Source organism: Podospora bellae-mahoneyi, chromosome 2, assembly GCF_035222275.1.
Source record: "Podospora bellae-mahoneyi strain CBS 112042 chromosome 2, whole genome shotgun sequence".
In the NCBI taxonomy this organism is placed as follows: domain Eukaryota; kingdom Fungi; phylum Ascomycota; class Sordariomycetes; order Sordariales; family Podosporaceae; genus Podospora; species Podospora bellae-mahoneyi.
In genome coordinates, this window is record NC_085881.1 from 2082456 (window position 1) to 2100193 (window position 17738).

The 17738-nt window shown below is 50.8% G+C and overlaps 7 protein-coding genes across 7 annotated transcripts; all 7 read left to right on the plus strand.

Annotated features, from left to right (window-relative positions):
* Positions 1-3218: 3218 nt before the first annotated feature.
* QC761_0036460 (uncharacterized protein) lies at positions 3219-4395 on the plus strand (the record flags this gene model as incomplete). The annotated part of the gene is made up of 4 exons (XM_062872322.1): positions 3219-3371; positions 3420-4072; positions 4126-4295; positions 4358-4395. The coding sequence occupies 4 exons, from the start codon at positions 3219-3221 to the stop codon at positions 4393-4395; spliced, it is 1014 nt and encodes a 337-aa protein (XP_062734796.1).
* Positions 4396-5066: 671 nt separating this feature from the next.
* On the plus strand, positions 5067-6367 carry QC761_204930 (uncharacterized protein; the record flags this gene model as incomplete). Its single annotated transcript, XM_062876219.1, has 2 exons — positions 5067-6141; positions 6202-6367. The coding sequence occupies exons 1-2, from the start codon at positions 5729-5731 to the stop codon at positions 6365-6367; spliced, it is 579 nt and encodes a 192-aa protein (XP_062734797.1). The 5' UTR covers positions 5067-5728.
* A 650-nt stretch (positions 6368-7017) lies between these two features.
* On the plus strand, positions 7018-7401 carry QC761_204935 (uncharacterized protein; the record flags this gene model as incomplete). The annotated part of the gene is made up of 1 exon (XM_062876220.1): positions 7018-7401. The coding sequence occupies one exon, from the start codon at positions 7018-7020 to the stop codon at positions 7399-7401; it is 384 nt and encodes a 127-aa protein (XP_062734798.1).
* Positions 7402-8133: 732 nt separating this feature from the next.
* QC761_204940 (uncharacterized protein) lies at positions 8134-10779 on the plus strand (the record flags this gene model as incomplete). Its single annotated transcript, XM_062876221.1, has 3 exons — positions 8134-8504; positions 8577-9018; positions 9220-10779. 3 exons carry the CDS (start codon positions 8134-8136, stop codon positions 10777-10779), a joined length of 2373 nt encoding a protein of 790 aa, XP_062734799.1.
* An 809-nt stretch (positions 10780-11588) lies between these two features.
* Positions 11589-12839, plus strand: QC761_204950 (uncharacterized protein; the record flags this gene model as incomplete). The annotated part of the gene is made up of 1 exon (XM_062876222.1): positions 11589-12839. The coding sequence occupies one exon, from the start codon at positions 11589-11591 to the stop codon at positions 12837-12839; it is 1251 nt and encodes a 416-aa protein (XP_062734800.1).
* Positions 12840-14091: 1252 nt separating this feature from the next.
* QC761_204955 (uncharacterized protein) lies at positions 14092-14391 on the plus strand (the record flags this gene model as incomplete). Its single annotated transcript, XM_062876223.1, has 1 exon — positions 14092-14391. One exon carries the CDS (start codon positions 14092-14094, stop codon positions 14389-14391), a length of 300 nt encoding a protein of 99 aa, XP_062734801.1.
* Positions 14392-14582: 191 nt separating this feature from the next.
* Positions 14583-17407, plus strand: QC761_204960 (uncharacterized protein). Its single transcript, XM_062876224.1, has 3 exons — positions 14583-14867; positions 14923-16545; positions 16595-17407. The coding sequence occupies exons 2-3, from the start codon at positions 15518-15520 to the stop codon at positions 17274-17276; spliced, it is 1710 nt and encodes a 569-aa protein (XP_062734802.1). The 5' UTR covers positions 14583-14867; positions 14923-15517; the 3' UTR covers positions 17277-17407.
* Positions 17408-17738: the final 331 nt, after the last annotated feature.

Consider the following 17738-nt stretch of genomic DNA (forward strand, 5'->3'; position numbering starts at 1 on the left):
GAGACCTATGGAAGGTGAAGGAGCTATCCGGTGCCTTTTTCACATCCGACATCACCGTGACTTCGGACTTTTCTGTGTTGTGAAAAATAGATACATTGCTGAGCAGAAAAACGCGGTACCAGCGCCCGCGACAATGCGCCATATGGTTCTTTCGTGACGAGTGTCTGTACACGTAGAGGAGTCAATTGATATATCACAAACGCATCAACAACACCCGCCCTACGGGGTTGGCGAGGTGCTGGGGGACTATAAAAGTCACCGTCACCACCGGCTCCGCTAGGGCCATCCGCTTTACAGGCCAGACCTCCCAAGTTCAAGACATATTTCCCTCACTGGGTTCATCTTCCCTTATTGTAGGTGTAGCAACCGAGGCAGACTTTGTTATCTTGTCCTGCCTTTGCCTCGCCAAGTCGAGACCGAACACAAGCCGGCCAACTACCTTGTCAATTAATGAGAGGACATCAACACCGTTCCTCCTCGTGTAGCTTGGCAGAAATGACCTGTGAAGGATACGAAAAGCTCTCAAACCAAACGTCCCAAGTGAGCAACAATTTCCGCCCGTTCATGACTTTTAACCCTATTTTACTTTACGAGGGAGCCTACAACGGCCTGATGCCCGCCAAACATTTGCATATATAACTTCCCCCGTGATTATTCTTTCTTACTTTCATCCCATCTAAACCTTTACCTTCATTCCATCTAAGCTTTACCTTTACCTTATCTGAGCCCCCTTTTTTTCCCTCTTACTTAAACTTTGAAAACCCCGCTCCCACAGGTCACGAGTCCTACCTGCTTTGCCTCGCCATGACGTCAGAAATAACGAGTCCGTATACAAATCAGATTCTTGGTCATCAAAATCGCCAGGTCTTTGATGAATCACACACCACCTGCTGTTGAGGACCCCAACCTCATTCTGGGGTCCCTATCGATGCATCACCGTCAAGGTTCAACGGCCGGCGAGGCAGCATGACTTTGCCGTTCTTCTGATTCTTTACCCACGATGACAAGACGGTACTGCAGACGTATCAGGATATACTACAGGCGAAGAGGGACGTGACGAGAAGTCGTTCACTGTGGTGTGTTCGATGTGGGTTGCTCCGTGGGTCAGGCAGAAATTGCTCCCAGGGCTCTGTCCTGGCCCACACCCACGGGCGTGAGGGTATATTGGTTTGGCCGGTTGGTTTGCTCTGTCTAGATACTCCCGGAATACATCATCAGTTCTTGTACGCTTCTTCCGTGTTTGGTCGTACCACAGGTTATGATGCCCTTCTTGCGCGGCCTTGTTTGATCAACGACAGTACGCCAGCTATTTTCATAGCGACCACGTCCGGCGGAAGGGCGGATTTTCTGTCCATCCACCCTCCCCGATCACGACCACATTCACAGACGAGCTACAAAACGAGGGAGATGACACGGTGGTGGCTTTCTCCAAGACGTACCATGGAGAACCACGCGACATCCCCAGACATGGATCCCAACTAGGAATAAAACCACACGGGGGCGATTCATGGTGTTCGTGCAGCAGACCAACGCGATGCCATACAAGAAGGACTTTCCACGCCGAACAGGTGGCTTGTGAGTTGATATAGTCTTGGTCGCGGCATTGGCCAACACCCCCAGTCACCGACCCTTATCATGAACTGTTCGTCAGTATCAACCTAGCATCGCGTTTGGTCATGGAATTGCAAACCTCTTCACCTTTCCGTCCCCCGTGGAAAGTGATAATATCGGGGACCCCGCTCAGTAGAACCAGTTCTTATTTTTGGATCGTGGGCCGAGACTAGAACATCGAGGAGTAGAAGCACGAATGGGGGAGAGCAGGGTGGTTACTTTTCCATAAGGTATCCAGGACGGCCGCTTGCTGCGAGGCATTTATACGGAGGGGATGTTGTCCAAGACTGTGGTAGGTTTCAAGGGGAAGGGGTTTGGCGGCTGATGGCAAGGTTACCTGACATATCGGAAATAGAAAGGCACAGTTGGATGCGATATTGACTTTTCCCAGACCGTCAGCAAGGCTATCCCTATCTTCAACAGGCGTAACGCAAACATCTCGATCCTTCTGACCTACCTACCTCGTGCTCCAAGCCGTGATACTTTGCATGAGTTGTACCCGCGTCCGAGAGAACCGCACGTGGAAATGAAAATATCCCATCACTGCAGGCAATCAATTTTATCATTGGGGATGGTCCACGGATGAGGCCCGGTTGCCGTTACCCGGGCCGAGAGTTTGTCATTTGTAGCTTGATTTGTATTGAACAAGTGTGTGTGAGTGAGTGTGACGATCCATTTTCCCAATCTGTACCCCGAGGACCGCCGCATCATGGCCTGGAGGGCGGCTGTGATGGCCCGTCTTGATGATTGTTAATAATGCAGCTAAGGCCGAAGATCTGACATAACATTATGAAAAAGAGCTGTGGGAGTTGGAAATCTTTGTCTGCTTTTCGTGTCGCTTTTGGTGAGGTGAAATAAGAAAAGTATACATGGGTGCCATGGAAGCCATGAAGTGTTTCCACATTCCTTCCAGTCCAGTGAAGAGATAGGCTGACTTTCTTCTTGACCAATGCGAGCCCTCTTCCAAATCAGTGATTGATATCAGAACAATATGTAGAGTTAACGATGTTGATCTTTGCCCATGTAATATCAAGATACAGCAAAGCAAGTCACGGTCAATCAACTACCTCCAAACCGGGAAAATGTCAATATAGATTGTGCCCAGCCTAGACAGGCGGGCCAATCATCCACGAAAACTCCAATGAATGAGGTGCGGGGTTGAATAGGCCGGAAATATGAGAGGAGTAAACGTTGTAGGCTGTTCAAAAGTAAATAAATTGATTGCATCGCGGCAACCCCCCTTTCGCGGCTACCATGGCCACCGGCAGTTGTGTTCAGATCACTGCCTCCAACTGACTTCCATAACAGTTCTCTCCATTATCATAGAACTGAAACGGACCGAGATCCACTCGTTTGTTATTGCTGATCGATGGGATGCATCAAGGCATATGGGTGCTGCGGCGGTCCCAGTTTGTAGCCCTTGGCGGGCTGGACCGATACAGGGGAGGGGAAGACGTGGTATTTGAGCCTTCAATAAAGACTGCCATGGTGCTTCCAGATTTCTCTGACATATTTTGCTTCCCTTTGACTGTCAGGTGTTGTTGACTTCTTCACGCGTGTGCCAAGCTTACCCCTGAACCTTCGAGACAAAAGGAGACAAAGACAAGATGCACTGGAGCTCCGCTGCAGCTCTTGCGCTGGTCGCTCCGGCGTCAGCCCTGCTTCGATTCGGCTGTTCTCAGTTGGTCGTTGAGCGAACCGATCCCCTCGTCAACCCCGGCGTGGCACCATCTCCGCATCTTCATCAGATTATCGGTGGTGTAAGACACTCTGACAACAGAGCAAGGATACATACTAACACGTACTAGAATGCCTTCAATATTTCCATGGAAGCCGCTGCCGGTGATATCGCCAAGAAGGCGACTTGCACAACTTGCCAATTCTCCGAAGACTTTTCCAACTACTGGACAGCAGTGTTGTTCTTCAAGGCGAGAAATGGAAGCGTCCATCGAGTACCGCAGATTCCTAACGCCGGCTTCGAAGGTTCCAATGGTGGCATGACTGTGTATTACATGCAAGACGGCCTGGTCAACTACCAGCAAACTTCCAAGGTGACGGCGTTCAAGACTGGCTTCCGTATGCTCATCGGCGAGGCCATGTACCGCAACCGAGCCCAGGCATCCAAGTTCCGTCAAATCACCTACACCTGCCTCAAGACTTTTGGCACGCGTTATCCCGAGACAATGGATTTCCCCAAGGAGCCATGCAACTTCGGAATTATGTCCAACGTTCGTTTCCCAACCTGTTGGGACGGAAAGAATCTTGACTCTCCCGATCACATGGCGCACATGTCATATCCCGAGTCTGGAACCTTCGAAGGCGGTGGTCCTTGCCCAGCTTCGCACCCAGTGCGTGTGCCTCAGCTCATGTACGAGGTTATCTGGGACACAAGGCAGTTCAACAACAAGGACTTATGGCCCGAGGATGGGTCTCAGCCTTTCCTGTGGTCGATGGATGATTCGTAAGTTCTTCGGCCGGCCTGATGTGAATTGCACACAGCTGACATGTTGATAGGACTGGCTTCGGATCGCATGGTGACTACATGTTTGGCTGGTTGGACGACTCGCTACAGCGTGCCATGGACAGTCCCTGCTACGTCAACTGCCCGACTCTCAAGAGCCAGAGCATCTCGGCGATGAACCAGTGCTCGGTACCGACCGTGGTCGACGAGCCCATCAATGGCTGTAAGTGGAATCTCGTGAGCAGTTCCTGCGGTGCTCGATGGCAGCTGACAATTCTTTGACAGGGCTCAAAGCACTTCCCGGCGCTGCGGAGGAATCTTAGTCGATGTAGAGGATGCGGAGATAGAGGGGCTGCCGCAGCCTGGGTTCGGGCATTTTCCTGCAATATACGTCAGAGACAGAGTCAGAGACAAGAGTCAGAAACACTTTTTTACCCTAATGAAGACCGAATGTCCCCTATGTTTCGGGTGATAGCCATCCCTGGTCTCAAAAGTGATGCCATATTGAACACGTTATTCCTGGTACAACATGGTGTTCTTTTGTTCCGAGAAGTTCTCGAGTGGTTCAAGCCTTGAGCATGGTTCCACAAAAGCCAGAGTTACCGACAAGCTGGCAGTGCAGTGCACGAGAACACAACGTTGCTGCTGCAGAAAAACGTGTGATCCTGTCCAAACGACGGGCTGGTGATGTCCGTACCCGAGGTGAGGTAGAAGACGAGAATAGAACAGAAGGGGCGAGATGCCTCAACGCCAGATCGAATCGACACCCAATTGCAGCCCAGGTCTGTGATGATCATTGCTGCAGCCTGAAGTGCTGGTAGCGACTGCAAATAACCATGGTCTCCGACCCGGCAATGACTGACTCTTTCGATCCGCTGGTATCCGGTGAGCCGGCCCTTTTGACTACTCAATTCTTGGTTGTGGCGTGTTGAAGGAGAGCAGCTTTCCACGCTCGACCGCGCACTCCGCGGTTGATGATGCCCTGGCGGAGACCGCGGTGGGCATCCAGCGCAACGTAGCACTGGCAATGGCCGTGGGTTGCCCCACCCCTCGGGCGCCCCACCGCTGGCGATGGCCTGGCATCTGACTGCGGCACAGCAGCTTTTGTGGAATTCAGCGCGGTTGCAACAGTGACGTCTTGTGACGACGGGCCGGCCACTGGAATACGAAGTTCTTCAATCTACAATGTTTGCATCCGCTGTCACATCTCTGCAAGAGCGGATAACTACACACTCGTTCTTTGGGCCCTTTTCTCCAATCACACTGAGCTTCTAGCCAGGTCCTACAGTTCACCGACTTCTGGCATTACACTACACACGAGAAGATCTGCAGCCTCAAGGCCGCTTAGGGAACCTCGCGCCCCTCGCCTCGTTTGTGCAAATCCCATGGCGCAGCTCTATTGACGGCCTGCCACTCCGAGCAACCGGGTCCATGAAGCCGAGGTGGAATTGACGGTGAGGGAGGGGAAGCTTGGAACTTGGAACGGAATATAAGCTGGATATATCCCCGGCCAGAGCCAAATATTCAGAACCAACATTCCAGTCGCTTCAAGTGGATCAAAACACCATCACAGATTCAGTCACCATATTTCTCAACCTTCTCAACTCACTCTCAACACCACACCACACCACACATACCATTTAACTTCGCTCCAAAATGCATCTCACTTCCGTCCTCTCCCTTGCGGCACTCCCCCTCCTCACCTCGGCCTCCCCCATCTCCACCAGGCAAACGACCTCAAACGGGACCTCTTGCTCCAACACCTCCTTCAACGACTTCCAATGGCAGGCATCCAACTTTGACTTTCACGCCTCATTCATTTTTAGCACCCCCGCACACCAAAACTCCTGGGGCTACGCCTCCTTCGACCTCTTCAACCCCGCCGATAAGAGCACAGTTCAATGTTCTGCCGCTAGCAACCAGATCAATGACTTCTTCTACGGCACCATTCAATACAGCTGCAACGACACCCTCCGCGGAGGCTCCACTAAGTTTGACTTCAACAGGCCTTCCGGCGAGTTGAGAGTGGAACAGAGCTGGACCTGCAGAGACCAGGACCCGCAGTACCCGTAAGCCGTTGCCATTTTGCACATTGACTTGGGTTAATTGAGTTCTAACATGATAAACAGCATCACATTCACTGCCAAGGGCTCAGCAAACGTCACCCTCGGCTGCACCGAGGACTTTTACCAGAATGCCAACTGGACTATGGGCGACATTTACTCTAGGAGAACGATCACCTGCGGCAAGGTCGACTCGGCCGTCGTCCCCTATGAGATCTCAGCTATTGCCTGATTTTGACTGCGCTCAACATTGAAGGCGGGGCAGCGATGATATTGACGACGGGATGAGGATATGAAAATAGACAATGTACATGGCTTGAATACGGTACAAATGGCAGACGACGACGATGTATTATCTGTTTTTTTTTCTTTTTGTTCGCATACCATAGAGAGGAGGATTATGTTTCTCGGTTGATGAAAAGTTGGGCTATTTAATGGTTAATGAGATGAAAGAAGCTTGTTACATAAACCAACCTAAGCTGTGACATCACCATTTCGCAAGCGCCATTTGATCGAGTTTCTTTCACTAGGGTACCTGAGATCGATCGAGGTTGATCTGACAAATGGAACACGATTTCATTCTAACTAAAGATCTTGGGACAATCTGCGAGATATGCAAGCCCTTGAACTATATCCGCGCCGTTGGTAACCCGGTTCTGTTTTGCGACCTGTCCAGCCAGAACTCTACTTCAAATCGACGTCATGTACTGACGGCATTGAGTGCAAGCGTATTGAGAGAGTGTTTGAAGAATTGAGCAGTTGTAATGTCCTCTCCCTGCGAATAACGGACCATTCCTAACAATATATGAGATCTCATTGCAGCAGACTCCGCAAATTCATCTCACACTCATATTTTACTACCCTATTTATCAACTCACCAAAATGACCAAACCCCTCCGCCAAATCGCCGCCGAGAAGCTCATCGGCCCCAATGCCAATCCCTCCCAGCTTGGTGATCCGATTTCACTAAAGACAGAGACGAATGATGCGAACTCTAACCCAAGGGGTGAGCCGGAGAACAAGCAAGACTTTTCCAAAACCGAGGGTAAAGTCCCAGAGTCGTCAGGTGGAAGCCATGAGGAAAGGATGCTGAGGGGAGAGGGGCCAAAGGGACATCATGTGAGCGGGATGATGACTGATGAGATTCGGCAAGGGAAGAGGGGAGCTCCGGGCATGACTATGGAGGGGGATGCTACTAGTGTGAAGAGGGTGGAGGTTGTTGGGGATGCGACGAAGGGTGGGAGGGGGAAGGAGTCGAAGTTGTGAAAGATTGCCAGAAACGGAGAGGATGATTGGAATGAGAAAGTGTCAACGTCAAGGGTTCGAGATATATGAAACTAAGGCTGGTGGTGAGGCTGTGTGCTAAAGAAAGGAAGTGATCGCCAGATGCTTGGAAAAGTTGTGGTGCATTGCTACGCCGTATTCAGGCTCAAACAAATAATCACTCCAAGCAAAAGTTTGTAACACTGCAGAGCTGGTTAGGATATTAATGCGCCTAGTGCTGTGACCTCTGCCATTGAATGATGATTGGTGACTCGGTGAAGACGCTGGCTAACAGGGTGCCACAATCCTCGGGGGCGGCCCGGCCCGGAAAAGCAAACATGATAGCTTGGAGCACAGCTTTGTTGATTATCGTGCTTCAGTCTTCGAGCTAATCTCCCATTGTCAACACTGTTCGACATTTTTTGGGCCTCAACATGCATGCATGCGTACTTTAATTAGAGACTACCCCTGATGTATACCAAGTTACCTCACCGATCCTCAGTTCGGGGGGGCGGTGTGCAGATAGCATTGATAATACGGGTATCCAGTTGAGTTCTTCATGGGCTTTGCTAGTTGTGCAGTTGAACATGAGGCTCCAGAACTCCCGTTAGACCTCCCAATGCAGCTGGGTGAGGACATAGTAGGGGACATGTACCGCCCATATAATGATCTGTTTCCGACCACTGGTTTGGAGCGTTCTGTTGCTCTCTTATAGCCTCCAAGCATTTCTCAGACATGGAACCTATAACTCCTTACCGTCCATACCTTTTGCGCCTTTGGTTCTTGGTGGCCCTAGTGCTTGTCACAACAGCCTCTCTGGGACTGGTCGAATATTCCCTCCACAAACTTCTGTCAACTGCTGATCTCAGCAGCGCAGTTGTGGCTGGCTCAGACTACAACTCGACCTCCTCTACACCTTCCTTCTCTCCGTCAGTCGCTCGCAAGACAACCGTAACCCGTACGACACTTGCCTATATCAACGCAACAGTGCAGATACCACATGCAAAAGCGACCCGAGGTATGATGCGCACTGAAACCAATGAGAATACACACATCTCCAAGCGAGCCGGACGCCAGAATTCCACTAACCCAAGGGTTACCAGATGGTAAGTTGAACTTCCAGGTTATGTGCTCTTTCTCTTCCATCCATACAAGAAGTACTAATGCATCGGTTTCAGGAACCCACGTCCCACACAAAGGCCTTGGAATCCAGAAAGGAACTCTCCAAAAGACTCGAGCATAGTGGCAGAATGTTCAGAACCCCCCAATCCCCGGGCATCTGGAGATTGTGCCATAATACTTGACCCCAGTGTAATGAGTGTACCCGCCTATATAAGTCAAATCGGTTCAGCATGGGGTGGATGGGTAAACATTGGATTGCCTGCAACATTGCTCCTTACGCCTCGTCCTACCAAGACTCCTGCACCCACAGCAACTAGCTACCCCGAAATCGAAACTGAAACAGTGGTGGAAACTCTGACAGTATATTATTCTGAAAGTTATCTCGACGACAGACCTGTTCCCGACACCGAGGTGGTCTACCCCGAAACCAAGATTACTACCGAGCTAGCGCTTCCCACCACCGAGACAATTTTCACCGATGCAGTTCCTAACATTCAAACTGTTCCCAACACTGAAATGATCTTTACCACCACAGTCTCCAGTCAAGAGACTGAGCTTTCTTCCACTGAAATAGGATCCACCGAAGGGGTCGTCAGCATTGAGACGGTTCCTCATCCCGAAGTAGCTCCCACGCAAGTGGTAGGCAACGAGACTCCCTCACCTGAGGGGATATCCACAGAAGCAATCTTCACCATTCAGGCCGTTCCCAACCCCGATATATCTCCCACTTCCACTCAGTCGGCAGGCATTAGCACAGTTTTCACTGAGAGGCCATCCAGCAACGTAATCCTCAGCATTCAAACGGTTCCCAACCCCGGAACTATTCCCAAACAGATGCAGCCCAAAGCAACAGAAAGCACCATTATTTCCGATTTAGAGGCAATGGATAAAAAAGACACCGAAACAAACAGGCTGTTTACCAGCTGGTCACCCACTGTGCACGCCACTGCCCCCCGCAATGTTCGGCATTCAGCATCACTGAAAAACTGGTCAACCTCTGACACGTCCTGGCAGTTACTTACTCCCGCAAATGCCATAAGAATCACTAGTACTTCAACACCGTCAGTACCTACTCTAAGAGGGTCATCTCAACTGGGTACTCCAGAGTATTTCATGTCCACAAGCACTGTTCCAACACCGAGGACCAGGGGCTCGACAACAACTGGCTCACTGGAATACTCAACATTCTCAAAGGCCATAATAAGCCCCATCATCACTTCATCTGTTTCACCTAATGAGGAAAGTTCCACAGACGGAAATGGCTCATACATTGTTTATGTATTGACACCAGAAGCTTACTTTCTTGGATCCTTTGCTCCTCTCATATTCGCCATCCTCTTCTATCTACCGTGGGCCAGTTTAGATGCAGTTGCAAAGAGAATGGAGCCGTTTTACCGACTTAGCAGCTCCAAGGGCGCAGTAGCATCCGAGTCCCTGAACGTTTCCTACGAAAGCCAAGTACCCTTGGTCGGGCAGCTCTGGAATTCACTTATCCGAAGACACTGGGTTGTATCACTCACCTCCTTTCTGGTCATATTATGCCAGGTCTTGATGGCACTTTCACCTGAAGCAATCCGAATATCTGTGATAGGGACCGACTGCCGTGCGAACGTCACATGTCCTGGGGTATTAAGCGTGTCGACAGCGCCTGCCAGGGCAATGGAAGCTATGTTGCTCGTCATGATTATTTGCACTGCTGTGCTTGCAGGGCAGCTTTGGAACCGACGATCCCAGCTATACTCGGAACCTTTCAGTCTTGCTGGCACGGCAACTCTGGTGGCGAATGATGGCTCCTTCTTGCAGCTATTTCGGCAGGTGGACTCTCAGTCTCTGACGTCGGATGGCAAGGGGTTGGAGAAAGCATTGGGAAAAAACACACGATACCGCGTCACAGTATACAAAAATGAGAGAGGGGCAGCACAAAATGGCATTGTTTTGGAGCCACCGCACACGACCTCCCAAGCCTTTCCGGCCACCACAACTCCTGCATCTGGCGTCAAATTCCTTCCAGTAAAACGGTCGAATCCCCTGATATTGGAATTATGTCTCCTTTTTCTCATCATCGTCATCATTCTGCCGATAATAATCTGGTATTATCTTAACAACGACCAAAACCATCCGCTTGAGCTATTCCTGAGCGGCCAGGACTTTGGAGTCAGGTTCCTTTTCGCGGCAATAGGCATCCTCATCGACGAGCTTTGGAAGAACATTTTTTCAAGTATGCGTCCCTTCCTTTTCATGCACTTTTGCCTATACTAACATGAGCAAACTCACCTTCTAGAGCTCAGTATTCTCGTACCATACATCAATATGTCCAATCCCAATACCGCGGCAAAGCCCCAAGACTCGATGCTTTTAGAACCTCCTTTTTCACCATTGACCGCTCTCTTTCACAAAAGCACATATCGCTCGTTGCCATTAGCGATTGTCACCATGAATGCGAATATGGCCCTGATTCTTACGGTATATTTAGCCAACATTCCCTTCAGCAATGATAAAGCGAGAGTGGCTTGGGTAGCATCATGCTACTTCAGTTTGGCAATCTTTGGGCTCATGATCATAAGCATTATCGCCCTCATGATCCTGATTCGAGCCCCTGAGACGCCCCTGGCGCCAGACACCATCGCCGCGCGGCTCTACTATCTGTCTGCGGGACTCACGATCGCTTCTCGGTTCGGGCCATTTTCAACGTTGAATACTCGGGACAGGGATAGGGCCATCACCATATGTGACGCGGGTTTGACGGGTTATCGCTTTGGTTGGTTGGCTTACCCAAACCAAAGCTCGAGTCAGAGCGAGTCACGGCCCTCTCAAAGGACAAGGGGAGTCAATCAGAGACATGACAGGATGGTTTTGGGGATTGAGTCAACAAGGGTATTGACTCGTTGAATGGCCGAGGATTGTGATGATATATCGCGGGCGATACTCTATTGTTACCTATCGTGGTTTGTAAAGCAATAAACTTGTCTTGTTGCACAACGCAGGGCAGAAAATTCAGGTGCCGTAGTCAGCGCCGAAAGCTAAACTACCAAATTCATACTTTGATTTGGAAAAGATCGAAGACTGCCATGAGCGGATCTTTCCCTGCCCAGACTGGGCCTCCCTTGGCCTCGACGAAGGACGAATCTCCCTCGACCAAAACCCGATCTTCCTCCAGTGAATTTCCGAGCGAGTTGTCCTCCAGCGGATTTTTGAGCGAAGGTTCCGTTACCCAAAGCGGTCCTCGGACTTGGGTGCCTGGCCGTGAGTCCACGCTCGAGAAAAGAATATTGCGCAAAATCAGACAGCACAACGACCGAGGCGACACCGATGCCAAGATCATCGTCAATTTTGTCATCGATTTTGACCATGGTCAGTATATCAAAAGCCACAAGAAGGGCGCGGACACCAACTTGGACTGGGCCTACACACTCACAGGCTTCAGGAACATTGTCCAGGCATCAACCGCGCTCGACTACATGAGCCAGACATGGCCCCAAACAGGCGCCCGACTGTACAGCTATCTAGACCTGCGCTTACGTCAATCTTCGTACCACAGATTTCGTGTGCAGTTCGCTGGAAATGGGGGTGCAAACATCACCGTGCACCTCGACAAGGAAACACCAGACCTTACAGCGGAAACATGCCATTTATCCATCACAGCCAGTGGTCACCAAAACCTTGTAGCCTCGGTGGCTAGCCAAATCGCTTGGTTCTGTGGCGCGTTCAGAAGATCGCCCGAAGGTGGTCTCATCTACTGCAAACCGACGGTCAGTGAGACGCTTCATTTTGATTCTTCGGACTCGTCGAGCGATGAAAGCATGAGATTTAATATTGGTTACATCGACACGCCCATCGACGGGTCCGACCTTGACGTGCCACGAACCTGCTGGAATGGCCTTTTTATTGACCAACCTCATACTCGGATTGTGTGCGGATACCCAATCCGTGTTCAGCCAGGATATGCGTTCAACTCAACAAGCGTGCCTTTGACGGGGTTGGAGATTACGTGGAAGATCCTCATGAGGATTCGTGAGGACGAGACGCCGGTTGAGAGGCCTCAGAACCTGGCAACCACCCCGGTTGTTGTTCATGGGAAGTGTTTTTTTCTTATCTCCAAGGTGTTGAACAAGGGAGTGGTGTTTTGGCATTTGGAGCGGCGGTATGATCATGAGGGGTCTGAGTTTAGGCTTGATAACTTGCCTCGTCCGGAGGTGAGCAGTGACTTCGACTTTGACCAGCTAGGGAATTACAGGCACTTCATTGGGGGGGAGTGTGGGGTGAGGAAGCTTTTTGTCATTGAGGGTCGGTTGCAGGAGGGCTTTACTTGCCCCGATTGATAGGGATACTTTAGAGGGCAGAATTGGTCCCGGGGGAGTAGGTACAAAGGTTGTATTCCCATCATATTTTTGTCGCCTTCTTCGTGGCACTTCCAAAGCACGTTCTATGGGAAACAAATCATTCAACAGGTTGAGGATCGGTTCCTCATGCTAATGATTCAACAATGAGTAACGCTGTTAACCCATCAGACCCAGGGCCGACCTTACAAAGCATGTCATTCGACACACAATTTACATTGGCATCTGTTGATTGCTGGTCTGACTCACTCAGTGATGTAATGTTTTCCGCCGCAATTTCCAAATGGATGAAATGGGTGCCAACAGCAAGATTGGCTTCCACTGCATACTTTCCAGTGTTGTCCCAAATCAGTGTTCCCATTTGAACTTGACTATTCATTGTATCAAACATTTCCCCCATCAATGAGCAAAGAAGCCAGAGTTCAGCATGGCCACTCTATTCTGGCTACCCGGCGAAAAGGTCTCCGAGGTAGAAACAAAAATACGTGAAGCAATAACAAACCGTCTATCTGGCGAAGATTTCTACGAAACAAAGATTTCACACTATGCCATCTCCATCTCCTGGAAACCTCTCATCTCGTATCCCAACAATGATCGACCCACAAACCGTTTAAGCCACGCATGCACCCTCGCCGGCTACCGCAAAAACGTCCAAGCTGCCTCTCCACTCGAGTACATGAAACAAACCTGGCCCGATAGATGACCAGAGGTCTACCACTTCCTTGCTGGAGCTTTGAGCATCAACAACCTTTCAATGACACCATCCACTAATCCAGTAGGGATTAAACCCTCATATTATGCAACCCTCTAAGCACCCGATGGGTCGGATATTGCCCTTGACTTGACTGAACACCCCGGCGGTCCAGGCCCGTTCATTAAACCCCCATCTCATCATTGGAATCCACAACGCCGGACTGGAGATTATCGCTGAGATAGCCAGCCAATTAGCTTGGTTTTGCGGGGTGTTGAAGAGGTCGAAGGTCATGAACTCGATTTACTACCGTATGCCCAACGCTAAAGGAGTTCGAGTTAGAAAACACTGGTGCAGGCCTCATAGGCAGCTACAAGATTTTACTATTATTCAGTCTCGTTTAAGCACCACCGCCATCCAAAACCGTGCCGGCAGGCGCTGTTCACGACGGGGGCACAGCCGTACCCTGGAGTGTTAACTGGATATCCGATCAGGACATTGCCGGATTATGTCCTTCCTAACACACCCAAGACAGGCCTTGAGATGACGTGGGTGTTGTTGGTGAGGTTTCTTGGTGGGAAGGAAGAGAAACCCCGTAGGCCGAGTAGTAGGGAGGAGTTGGTGAAAACGCTGATTGTGTTAAAGGGGCCGCATTTTATGCTTTGTTCTGTGATTTTGAGGAGGGGGAGGGTGTACTGGCATTTGATACAGGACAATGGCACCAAGAGGCCGACAAGCTTTGGGAGTGATCCTAACAATCTACCCAAGCCCTTGTATGTGGATGATGTTTTTGGTGTGGAGGACGGGGAGTTGGAAAAGTGTCGGCATGTTTGTTGGGAGTGAGTGTGGGGGGGGGGTATCATCAGTGTGTTGTTAAGGAACCAGGGCCTTTTCGGGTGGTTCCGGCTCCGGTGGGAAAATCAGGTAGGTAAGGTGGGCAAGGGAAGTTTTGCTTTTGTGAGGGATCTCGCAGGTAGTCATAGCAACAAAGACAGGTCAGTCCAGTTTCTACGAAGAGATCACCCATTTTCACATTCGAACTGCTTTTAATGCCTAGACTGTGTGAATGGACCTGGTTGAACTGAAATCGCGCCGTTATCCTCGTCAATGTCTCCGAAGTACCCGAACAACAAAGTGCCTACCTTCGAGCCCTCTTCTCCGCGATGTCTTCAGTCTCATCATCGCTATCCCATACCCTCTTACGCCCCTCAGACTCATGTCGGCCTACATGGTTAATGAACCGGTTGTTTTCATGACTGTACATCCCAGGTGATAACTGTCCCAACGAGCCAGACCAAAACGAATGTCTCCCCAACTGAGTATGTCCTCTCTGATCGAAGGGCGATAAGTACGTGTCTGATGCCATGTCAGCAGGCCCAAACAAAGAAAGATCAACCGGTTGCTTCCCAGTGCCACTCTGCGATCGTGACCCCAAACTTGAGCCAAGACCACTATCTTGAAACAGAGCTTCCACTTCGTCAACATCATCTCCAGGGTCCCCGCACAACCGTGATGCTCTTTCCCAAGTAAGCTGGCGGTCAACTGTGGATCATCACTCTCCGGCTTGGCACGTCCGGACGGCCGAGCCATTCTCCGCCAACGGGCCGCCGGGACCCCACAGTTCTAAATCCGCTTAGCTCCGAGCGCCGCAATCCTGCATCATGCATCAACCACAGCGGTCAAGAACTCACCTCACTGTCGTCTCGAACTGACCAACCGATCTCAATCGCCAGTTCGGCTACCACTTGAGGTGACTCAGACAAACATCCGCCCTTCAATTGAGCATTAAATACCTGCATGCTCCATTTTATCTTGATCGGTTGCTTCTCACCTGTGGATACACAAAGCCGTTAGCGGATTACACCATCATCCCCGCCAGGCCCGCCACAGCCCGTTGCCGTCATCGGCTGCCCGCGTCTCTCAACTCCAAGCCTCATCGCTTCCACAGTATCACAACCAACCTCACAAGATGTCTTCCAGTCACCCACCACAACCGGCAGCGTCTGCCCTTCCCGCCGGCGGCCTCAATGTTCTTTCACCAGCGCCAATACAAACCGAATCCAGCCCTCTGCTCCCCAAGCCGCCATCAGCTTCCTCATCCTCCTCAGAAGCTGTCAGCGAGGCCGGCACCGAAACAGAAGAATCCACACTCATAGCCCAGCCACTTTCTCCCGCCAGACTCTACATAACTCTCACCTCATCCTACCTGGGCGTCTTCCTCGGCGCAGTGGACGCCTCTATCATTGTCACTTTGTCTGGACCCATCGCCTCAGAGTTCCAGTCCCTGTCACTGTTATCATGGCTTGCGGCATCATACCTCATCGCCAATGCTGCTTGTCAGCCCCTGTCGGGTAGACTCACCGATATCTTTGGTCGTGGGCCGGGACTCGTCTTCTCCAACTTGATGTTCGGCCTTGGTAACCTCATTTGTGGGTTGGCAAAGAATGAACAGCAAATCATCCTCGGACGAGTCATCTCTGGAGTGGGAGGCGGTGGGCTCATGAGCATCAGCACTTTCCTCGCTACGGATCTGGTTCCATTGAAGAAAAGAGGCGTGGTGCAAGGGCTGGGGAACATTGCTTATGGCACAGGCGCTATGCTGGGTGGCGTATTTGGCGGTTTCATCAACGACACTTCGTCCTGGGGCTGGAGGCTGGCTTTTTTGATCCAGGTCCCGATCATTGCTGTCAGTGGTGGATTGGTGGCTTATCTGGTGAGGGTGCCGCCCAAAGTATCCAACAAGAGCTTGATCTCGAGGATCGACTTCCTGGGTGCCTTCTTTATCGTCGGGTTCTTGGTCTTGACGCTGCTCGGGCTTAATGCCGGCGGGAATTTGGTTAGGTGGACGGATCCATTGGTCTTGACGAGCATTCCGCTGGGTGTCGCAATGCTCTTTGCCTTGGTGTGGTGGGAAGGCAGGGTGAAGCAACCGATTATCCCGGTGAAGCTATTGGTTGAAAGGACTGTTGCTGCAGCGTGTATCACGAATTTTTGCTGGTATGTATCCCCCGATCTTTCTTGAAGACAAGAAAACTGACGATCCCAGCTCCATGGTGATGATGATGACCATGTTCTATGTTCCACTGTATCTCCAGGTCCTTGGCTACACCCCCACACAATCCGCATATCGCATCCTCGCATCTTCGGTCGGCGTCTCGTTCGCGTCGGTCGGCAGCGGGTTGATCATGAAGCAAACTGGCAAGTATGTCGGCCTGGGCAGAATTGTCTTGTCAGTGTACACGATCGCCATTGCTCTCAACACATTGCTGGACCAGTACACGCCACCTTGGATCCCGTTTGTTTCCATGACCCTCCACGGTGCTGGATACGGTGCTATGCTTACTGTTACCCTCCTTGGCTGTATCGCTGCTGTTGAACACTCGCAGCAGGCCGTGATCACGAGCGCTACGTATGCCTTCCGGTCGGTAGGCACCACGCTCGGCATCACTGTCGCATCGGCCGTCTATCAGAACATCCTGAAGGCAAAGCTGTGGGAAAGATTCGGTGACCTGCCCGGTGCAGCTGAGGAGATCAGCCGAATCCGTGATGATCTTGGGGAGTTGGGCCGGTTGCCTGAGGGTTGGCACGATGGTGTAATTGCGTCGTTTATGGAGGCGTTCAGAGGAGTCTGGCTGACTGCGCTTGGCTTGACTGTCATTGCTCTGATCAGTGTCTCCTTGATGAAGCAGCATAAGCTGCACTCGACGTTAACCAGGCAGGAGGAATAGGTGTCTTAAGCTGAGATTAATGGTGGGAGACGTCGGGTAGGGAGTCTGGGTAGGTAGCCTGGGTAGGTAATCGGCGAGGAGGGGAGAGGGGATGAAGATGGAAACCCTTTAACAATTGCAGCAAAGGAAGCTGAAGGACGTCTAACTGCAGTGACAATTGGAACAATTAAACTGTGGGGGCAAGATTATAACAAGAGCGAGTCTGCGATGAATGATCATGGTGCTGTGTCATGGAGCGTTCTGCATCGTGCACCAGGATTCCCAACAAATGGCTTTACAAAGAATTACATTTCCCTATCTAGGAAGATTCCGACTCTATCTCAATTTAGTGACACTTCATAATACCGCCTCTTCATAACATTATGCAGCTGGAATGTATTATCAACCGTGCTCTTCCTCACCGCGCTTCACCGATGTCCTGCAGCGCTTAGTGCAACCCCCCCGGTTTCATCTCAAACAAAA